At 45.2% G+C, this 10,220-nt stretch overlaps 1 protein-coding gene across 1 annotated transcript in view; it reads left to right on the forward strand.

The window, feature by feature from the left end:
• Window positions 1–7,677, forward strand: part of LOC8029327 — a 307,144-nt gene extending 299,467 nt beyond the window's left edge. The window contains exons 15-17 of the mRNA XM_042291907.1: window positions 2,157–2,589; window positions 3,202–3,284; window positions 7,459–7,677. Coding sequence (XP_042147841.1) covers window positions 2,157–2,589; window positions 3,202–3,284; window positions 7,459–7,623 — 681 coding nt within the window. The 3' untranslated portion in view covers window positions 7,624–7,677. The remainder of the gene's footprint in view (window positions 1–2,156; window positions 2,590–3,201; window positions 3,285–7,458) is intronic.
• The last annotated feature ends 2,543 nt before the right edge of the window (window positions 7,678–10,220 follow it).

Raw genomic sequence — 10,220 nt, forward strand, 5'->3', positions numbered from 1 at the left:
CGGGATTTAACATCCGCCAGCTTCTTCTTTCTTGGACACTTTGGTGAGGCAATTGAGTGATCGTTAGTGCGGCATAAGCCACACTGGTAGCGCGCGCTGCCGTCAGCGTTGACCAATTCAGGGTTCACAGTTTGTACAGGACAGAAGGCCTTCATGTGTCCTGGTTGGCAGCAACGGTAGCAGATAACCGTAGATGGCTTGTATTCTCGTGGGCGCAGGATCGCCCCGAGGTGATAGATGATTTCAGGTATTTGCTGCTCACCTTGAACGGTTAGGAGGTATGTGTCTCCCTTGCCTAGTCGGCGAGCCGCCAGAATTCTGTGAGATGGTGTACGGAGATCAGGTACAATATCTTGATCAGGGTGGTCGGGTACAACGCCTCTCACTACACACCGATGGACGTTCGGACCTGAAGCTAGATACGCTTGCACCTGCACAGCTCGATTACCCTGCTGTTGAACAGTCAATAACTTTGTTAGCTGGAAGGCGTCCTCTAGCGTGGAGACGTATGCCGTGGCAGAATTGGATGGCTTGTGACGATTTAGCCCTTGGTAAGCAGTGGCGGAGATGACTGCAAAGATTGCTGTTTCAATCTCCCGCGTCGTCACTTGATAAAAGTCCATTTGCTCCCGAGGCCGGATGTTCACCTTGTACATTTCGGTAGGTTTCTTTTGGACCGACGCTGTGTTCCTAGCTTGGGGAGTCGAGCACGTTGCCGATACACTTGGTCCGGCCGTTTGCGGTACCACTTCATTCGTTTCCATTGAATCGATTTGTGACTGCGGCGTCGGGGGCGAGGTACTCACCTCAGGTGCGATCGGAGCCGAGGCGGACATCATGCCTAGGCGTAGCTCGGGTGAGCTAAGCCTCGCCCGGGTGTCATTTGAATCGGTGGGCCCGGGTGTCGAGATCTCTCCCGGCCTGGGGCTCCCTGTGATTCCTTTCTTCGCTTTGGGTCGTCGGAGTCCCGGAACGGTAGTTTCGACGTCGGTTGAAGCCGATTTTCTTTTCAAAGATGCGAAAGCGACGAAGCTCGGAATAGCCACGTCAGTCTTTAACACGCGCTGCACGCGCTCCATTTGAATAGTTCCTTGGTAGCCGCAGCTAACGCGTCCATACCTTGGTCACCCAACAATCATTGCTGCTAATTTGCTATTGACGCCATTGTCAACGAGATGCCCGAGATTGAATCATTATATTTCACGATTTAAATGCAGTTTCGAATATTGTGACGTTGCGTTTTGCTGATTGGTCGACGCGTTGTTGCAGCTTTAGTTCACAATCTAAACGCGAGGGGAATATTCGGCGCTGGCGGCAGCCTTTGCTCCGCCTATTGGCCAAACTCTCCCAATGTAAGGCTCTGACTTATATCAGAAACAGTATAGAGTGCTTACCAAGAAATGTGTTGCTATGTTCACCCTGTCACACGCGGACGCTACGAGCCATCGGAACCAATCCAGCGCTTCGTGACGTGATCTTCAGGAAAGGCACAGCGACTACTGATCTCCACTAGAGGGCTGGATGGCGCATTGAGCAACCAAGTATGAAGCCACCGGAAGTAAGCGGCTTGTCCCGGAAGTGAGCGCTTGACATGTTTTTCCACTCTTACGAGTAGTGGTCCAAACAGTGTCCAAGGCGCTTGATTTCCATTTGTTATATCAAGAAAGACTGCTTGTTGCGCAATAGCGGGTCATTCAGGTCCGAGAAGTCTCCTTGGAAGCCATTTGATGTGTGAGAATTTCGAGATTCTACTTGATTAAGTGTACATGCCCCAAGTTCAAATGCCTCCTTCTCAAGATTGATTACTAAAAGGGATTATTAAACCCCATGTAAAAATGCAAGAAAGCGTGAACCAAAACATTAACTAAATGCACTATGAAAGCCAGCAGACACTCGACTTCCGGGACAAGCATCGAACTTCCGGTGGCTTCACTCGCGCCCGACTCGGAGCGCGGCTTAGCGCCATCCAGCTCCCTATAGTAAAGATCAGTGACAGCGATGCGCGGGGCGCGTAGTCATGTGACACGTTCACAGCGCTGGATTGGCTAGGATTGATTGGTGGCGTCCGCTGTGATCCATCGTCAGACGACGCTGCAAGCTACAGTGGCCTACACTGCAGTAATTTTCGGCCGTGTCCGTTGTCTACCTGTCGGCAGTTCAACATCATCGAGTTCGACAGCGACACGTTCCAGCTGCTGGTGGACTACCTGCACTGCGGCTCGTGTCCGCTCACCTGCGAGGCCATCCCGGCTCTCATCTGCGCGGCCGAGCACTTTGACCTGCCCGAGCTGCTCCAGGCCTGCTTCCACCACGCCAAGACGCACTTGAGGCTGTCCGTCGTGTGCGCCATGCTGAACGTTCTGGACAACTACTACTGGCGCTACACGTCGGCCACCGAACTGGTCAACATGATCCTGCAGTTTGTGGACACCAGAGCCGTGGCCCTGTTCTCCCGGCAAGAGTTCCTCGAGCTGTCCGAGTCCATGTTCCAAAGCATCATTGGCAGGGAGCTCAACATCCCTGAGGTGTACAAGTTCGAAATCATGCTCCGCTGGGCAACGCACCACGTGACTACAGTCACCCGGCCTGGTAAGCTCCGCCTTGTTGGTAATTCGCTTCTCGTTTGGCAGGTTATGGCTGGAACTCAAGAGACTGAGTATCAGGCTGTCGATAAATGCTAACGCATCTTTTCTCGCCAAACATAAGACGTTGGACGAGGTAGCTATTTGCCTTCGGTTACTAAACTATATTTTCCCGTCGAGAAATATTCTTAAAGCGCGGCTTCATCGTTTATTTCTGTCTCAAGAGTGGGTTGGGTCAGTAACTTTAGGTCTGTAGAATTCACTCGCTACCTTTGGTACGAGAGGACGTGGTAACGACGTCAGACGAAACGTTTATAATTGAATAAGCGCACGTCGAAGTTCTAGTAAAACGTAGTATATGTTCACCGTTATAACTGCATCACGGCCGCCGAACGCGTGATCCAGCGTCCGTGCCTCTACATTGTTATTAGTACTACTTCTTATTTATTACGAACTACAACGAGGACTACACGGGTGAGCGGAGAGTATTGACTAGCGTTCCCAAAAGGCATTGCAGCCAAGGAACTTTCTGCAATTAAGCCCAAACACGCTTAACTCTCTTCTTATTTTATTGCTACTAGCTTATTGAACGTAAGACTCTTGTTTATTTTCTCTTCAGACCCGCAAGAGCTACAATGCACCATGAGTCGCCTGACACGAGAACTGAAGCTCCATCTCATACCTCCGCAAGAGTTGATAAAAGTAAGTATAAAATGTAAGTATCAAAAAACTTTCTCTTCGTGTTTTCTTTCTGCAAAGTAAAAGAAAGCACTTCGGAAAGCAACCTTTGTTTTCGAGCATAAACTCAATTTTTTTTTACCCCGTTCACATTCACGACAGCTAGCGCGTGCTTGTGTTTCCTGCCACCTATGTTTCCTGGTGAGTGATGCCTCGATGGGCCGTTCCGCGTTATAGGGTGGAACCATTTCGATACATCGCTCACAGTCGACAGCGCTGAACAGGTTTTTATTATTATCATTTTGCACGTTGAGACGCATATATATATAGGGTTGTCTAAATTGCTTGCGGGGCGCGTTTTTTTTTTTATGCATTAGGTTGTATTGCACTGTGCTATGCTTACCCTATCATCCTTGAAATTTTGATCAACACGCGTGCGAGTTGCATCGAGAATATACATCGTACAAAGGACACAGACACTGTCTAAAGAGTGTTATTTTCTTCTATGGCGGTTCTGTCGCATTGGTCACACAAAACACTGTCTGCTTCATGCATACTCGAAGCATGAATGAAGGGGCTTCGAAAATTATCCGCGTAAGCGGATAATTTTGTTACCATATTTATCCGCAGCTAACATCGTGCCTTTCGTAACAATGTGGGAGAAGCGTGGCCGCGGCAGTTTACGATACCAGCAAACTGCCTCCGGATATTCTGGAAACGGAGACTGTTGATTCGAAAATGTTTAAGAAATTTAAAGATTTAACATGTTTTTTTGTACTTTCCACGTTAATAGCATTAACGTTGGAGGCCTGAAGAGCCTTTCTGCGTCTTCTTCGCTTCATTTTTTAATTTATTTTTTTGGAATGCAGGCAGTGATGCTGAACATGCTCGCGTGCGACAAGATTTAGGGAATGGTAGAATGTCGCAAATGTCATGTCAGAACATCGACGCGCTGGATTCGCGCGAGCTCCCAGCAGTCGCGAAAAAGTGAAGCATCAGTCACGTAGAAAAGATATAGCCGACAAAAAATATATAGCCGAAGTATTGCCAGTGCTGAAAGAAAATGTCTGGCAACCACACTCTTTAAATTCAAGAAATTTTATCGGCTGAAAACAAATAAAAACAGTCGCGATTGGCGTGAATATATTTTTAACGTCCCGAATAAGAATAGCGACTTTCAGACGCGAAAACTCTGAGCGAGCTGGTGCTAAGCCTCTACTTGTCGCACTTCATTTGCAAGGTACCGACTCTATACCGTGCTGTTTTAGCGGGGGCGCTTAGGAATCTCCCTATACCGTATACCGCTGCTTTTCTTATTGCGTTTTGTTCGTACTAAAGCGAGCGCAGTGTGCGTGTCAGAATTGATTTTTAGTTACGTCTTCAACCGTGCAGAGACGAAACACTCCAACTATCCGGCGACAGCCTTATAATTGCTCAACTCGGCGGACCGTCGACGTCGCCCGGACCAAACGGGCGTCTGAATAGTGTCGTTCGTATACAACACGCGCTTCTTAGTTTTCTTCGAACACAATCCTGGACACGTATACTGCTGTTTACTGGGGAGCGATCTATCCTCGGTTTTAACATTAGGTCCCACCTCAGCCGGCGCTATAGACCTTTGCAAAAATCGCCTTCTGCACGCTGCCATCTTTGTCTGCTGGGCTGTGGAACGCCTTCTGAGCATGCGCTGTTGGTCTGCTCTGATGTATATCGGATGTTGCGCATGCATCCAGAGCTCAGTGACTCAGCATTTTCCTCCCGGGCGCTTCGTTCGAGACTTCCGCTGGAAAGGTCTATACTATCCGACGGAACCCATCAAGCGGAGCCGAAAGTGCATCGTCACGGCGCACGTCGTCTTTGTACGTTCGGTAGACGGAGCGCAAATTCGTCTGCTTCTTTTGATGTCAGAACGACGCCGAGCTCCAATTGGCTATGATTGAAGAATAGTGGGTAGACCACAAGGCAGCTTGCTTTTAGGTCTGCCCACTCAGAGCCAATCAGAGCCCTTCGTCGTCCTGACGTCCCCACAACTCCTGCAAAAGTAGCAGACGAACTTGCGCAGTATCGACAAAACCAGTCACACACATTGAATGCACCGCAACCCTACGCTTTCTCCTCTGTTTGATTTGTTTAGCTGGTGAACCCACAAAGACAACGAGCGCCTTGACGAAGCACTTTTTGGCGCTGCTGGATTGATTTTTTTTTTTATCTCCCAGCGTGCGTGGCATTTATTGAGTACGCCATTAAGAATATCTTGGAGCATTATAGGACTCGGTGTGTGTGTGTATAATGCAACCTTTCCTTAAAATCTCACGGGCGAGAGACTATAGTTCCCACATTTGTTGAGAACTCTACTAGTCTACCAATTCAGGGGACAATTTGATGACAGTGTGTTTGTGATCAGTGGAGATTTTAAAAAAAAAAGTTAATGGTGAATGTTAAAAAAAAAAACAAAAAAACATGGTAGCGCTCTGGGGTGTCCGGTTTTCTTCTTTGTCCTCGTTCCAAAAGCTACCATGTTTTTTTTTTTTTTTTTAGCATTTTTGATAATACTTATGAACACATTCACGGATTATTTTTGAGAAAGGAATATGCCTTTTTTCGCGGCTTTGATCAACTAGTTTGGTTCTGAGCACGAGTGTTGGTGCCCATGTTAGAACGCATTTTTTTTTTCTATAGTTGTGTCTTGCTGACGAAAATGTGTACCTTTTAGGATCTTCCTGCAATTTCGGGACTGTTAATGATAGCAAAAATACGACGTTTTCGCAATCGTTGCTAGGACTTTTTTTCTTTTTATGTTTTATGAAGTTTTTTATGACCTCAACGTACGTTGTCGCAAGTCAGGGAGGTGAGGTCAAAGGCTATTTTAATTACACTGTACTGTAGCTAGCAGCATCCTGAATTACATTGAGTGTTTTTTTGTATTTTTTTTTATTTAGGCACCAGTTGTTCCGGAGTTGATTCTTAGAAACTGGCATAAATTAAGGGTTCCGTTGCTTACATTGCCGCACGCTCAAAAGTATGGTTTGCACCGATTAATAATTTCTAACCGATAAATCGCTCACCTTTAATCGACTTATTAAGCAGTAAATTGTGTGGGCCAATAAAATATGTTAAGACATAGCAAACGTAGAAAATTTGTGCTGTCCTTTTTGGGAACACATTTTTTGGTATTTGTATAGCTTTACCGAGCCAGGAACAGTACTTTTAAATATTGGAAGTTTATAGTATTTATTGCTTTATTTAGAGTACGAATAAATGTAAACTACTTTTTATTCACGCCAACTTTCCACCTATTCCGTAGTAATTTAGCAAACGATGCATGTGATATGTAAATACTGCATGGTGACTTCATTCAAACATGCGACAGTACAATTCAAACACATTAAATTAAGAAGCATTGAGTGAAAGTAAAACTATAATGTGATCCCCAAAGTTCGCTTTGGGGGATCACACTGTTTGAGCAATTGTACGTTTACCTTTATCGCAAAGAACTTGCGCCTGCACCCTTTGCTGCGAATGGTATTGAAGGAAGACAGAGTACGGTGTAAACTTTGGGACTAATTTGTTTTAATGCAGAATTGAAAGAAAAAGGAAGAAACCAAAACAAAGGAAGGGGCAGGAGAGAGTACTCTGAGACGCTTCGAGAAGCTTCAAGAAGAATTCGCTACCTGCAAATTCTTCGAAATAAAAAATTTAAAACAAACCATACAAAAGGAAGACATGGGGACACCAGGCAGGGCGTCGAGTGCCTAGAAGGCTGACTGGAGTTAGCGTCCGTTGCGTTTTATAAAACGCAATACTGCATAGATATGGACCCAAATACAACTGAAATATTTTTTCTTCAGCCTCCTCTAGTGTTCCCCTGCGCTCAGTGACGCATTTTTGATCGTGCGTTTTACATAAAAGCGAGATGTGAGCACGCTGAAAATTTGCACCTGTTTAGAATATAAAGCTAGATCCATAAAGAGGCGATTTTTTTAGTGTCCTTTTGGAAGGAGGCCGTCGACTCCCGCTCAATATAGACGACAGTCCAACGCGTCATTGCATATGACACAATATACCTCTCTTGCACTACTGATTGACTGGACCCTCAATCTTTTATTTATTTTTTTTTTCGTGCGGGGGTATAACATTATATCACCCGTCAAATATTTAACGTCGTTGAAACCAATACTTCGTTTCGTTCTCATTCCAGGTGGTTCTGCCTACAAGGACAATAAGTCACGAACAAATTCTTGAGACGTTGCTGTACCAGGCAGACACAGGCATGTTTCGCGTGCGCCAGTCTTACCTCGAAGCCGTCAACAAGAAGGGTGAGAGGTACCTGCTGAGTCCGGCGTTGACCAAGTACCGGAGGTAACGATGGCCAACGGGGCAGCGCCGACCGGTGGATGTTCGCGGCGCCTGACCATCGACCCCGAGAGCACGCCTCGACAAGCAGTATTTTCTTCTTCTTTTTTTTTTTCCACGTGATTTGGATAATGGTAACGGTAGCAGGAGGTGCCAAACCGCTGCCATGAACCTTAAGGCGAGCCGAACGAAGCGATCCAGGGAGTTACATTGTATGGTCGCTTAGTGATTTTTCGAACGATTCAATGCATAAGCCGGTATGAAATTATGGCAAGAACCTGCGTTTTTTTTTTTCTTTTTGTTTGCTGATTTTCGAGATTGAGAACAAAATCATTCTTGAGTGTGCTACCGTGTTGTGTAAGCGACAAATATAGCTACTGTGGCAGTCTCAATTCGTTGAATTGGAAAGGTATTTCCCTCCTAGTTTTTTAATTGTTTGCAATTTTTCTTTTTAATATGGGTAACACATTTTGTTTTTGTTCAACTTGAATAACGTCTACAGATTGTTGGAGCTTGAACGAAATCGCTTCAGATGTTAGGGTCTCTACGTGAATGGAACGTTTGGGTATACGTAAACAGAAAATACGCAAAAAGCGATCTGTGCAACTTTTTTTTTTTAATTCGTGTCTCTTGTTGTCTTTGTTCGTGCTTTGATTTACGCAAGTGCGCTCCAACACGCAAGTTGACATTTTCAAATCAAAGGATTTCACCCTTAGGGTGATTGATGAGAGGCAGGTCTGTGGTGTCTTGAAGCCGCGGTCACACCGTACATCATACAGAAGACAGTTTTTAGAGGCACTCTCTGAGGCGTGTCTCTTGTTTGTATGACGGTCACACTCGCCAGACAAAAAACTGTCTGCAGACATATTTGAAGCATGTTCGAAGAAAAACGTTTCTATGATGCTTGAGGCCTGAACCCCAGATAAATCCGCCATCGTGTTTTGCAAAGAACACCGTGTATTCTGTATGATGTGTGCGAGTGCGGCTTCGGAGGAGGACGAGAGCAAACATGACGCGTACAATTCATGAGATGCCTACACCAACGTCGGACGACTCGCATGGCTCTAACAAAGAAAACGAGGATTTGGTTCGACGGCATTTGAAATGTTGACGCGCGTCTCCACGATACTATTGGTTTTAATGACACTCTCAAAAGCTTTGTAACAAACATACCGGTAAGTTTCGGGTTAGTGGTCGTGTTACTGTTAGATCATCGTACCGAAGCAACTCCGTTTGGCATGCAGAGATGCGTTTAATTAAAGGGAAGACATTCCACGTTTTGGGTAGATTGTCGTGGGCTCTCTCATGCTTCGTTTCTGTTACTCGAGATGTAGTCTACGGCAGAGCGTATATCCCAAGGTATTCCTAAAGTTTCTGAGAATAAAATCGCATTTTTTTTTTTTATTTTTTATTCTTACTGTAAACACTAATTACGTAAATTTGAAACAAACAAAACGGAGACAAAGCTTTTTTGTCGTTCTTATTGGGCATATACTACAAATGGTCTTCCGAGTTATATGACGCAGACACGCGAGAGTTCGAGAGGGGTATTTAAAGTAACTTTAAGCGGTAAGAGTTTCCAAAATATTTATTCGGCACTCAAATTTGCTGCCTGTGCCGCGGTTGTCGTATTTTTTGTTTTTATTTTTATAGCTCTTGTATTTTTATACAGCAGTGTCGATTCTAAAGGGGAAACCCAACAGATGTTAGGAAAGTTCCCAATTATTTACACTAGTTGGTCCGTTTAAACGTTCTTTTCTTATTTTCACAAGCGCTTCTCACTACTAACCTTCATAACAAAAATGATTGACTTTTTTAAAAAAAATGGAAAAGGTACATTCCTTAACGGTACTTTTTTTACTATTCTGCCTTTTGCCACAATTTTTCTTTGCCTGCAACCGGCCATCAATGTACATTACAAATGCGATAATTGTCAAAAGCTTGTACGCGCACCATTGTTGCTGTTCGAAAAGAAGATGGAAAGAGAACACTGCCCAGGAACTCTGGTCCCGAAGGCAGTTGTTTAGTAATAAAGTTTCTGAACATTCTTGAAAGCACCATGCAAACAAGGGGATATTTTCTCTCGTACAAATATGTGTCGCACACCTGCTTGTTTTAGCGTAACTGGTTTCTCTGTAGATGTGACCTTGCACGCGCGAAGCACAATTTGTGTGTCACTTGTCTTGCATTGTGGACAATTACCTCAACTTACCTAAGCAAATGAAAGGTCACCCCACATTTACCACGTATGCTGGCTTTCTACAATGTGGGACGATATATTGCATATGGCGATTCACGCGTCAAAGCAAGCTTAATAATCTAGATTTGTCTAGAATTAGGAATGACTTGATAGATTCGATATATTTCTTGTCGGAAAAACAACAACAGGTCTGAAAACATTAAGTTTGAAACTGGTCCTTGGACAAAATTAGAAGTCGTCAAAGATACGGGTGCGAAATTCCGGTCAGTACTCTGAAAATGCCTATACACCGACACGCGGGCTTGACGTCACGGAGCTGCGGCGGCGCTGCGATCGCGCCGGAGCCGGGGGGTGTGGGCAAAAGCGCGCACGTTTCGCATGGGCGTCATAGCATTTCAGCTTGCCGC

The sequence above is a fragment of the Ixodes scapularis genome, unplaced genomic scaffold (genome assembly GCF_016920785.2).
Source record: "Ixodes scapularis isolate PalLabHiFi unplaced genomic scaffold, ASM1692078v2 PGA_scaffold0__279_contigs__length_252992795, whole genome shotgun sequence".
NCBI lineage: Eukaryota > Metazoa > Arthropoda > Arachnida > Ixodida > Ixodidae > Ixodes > Ixodes scapularis.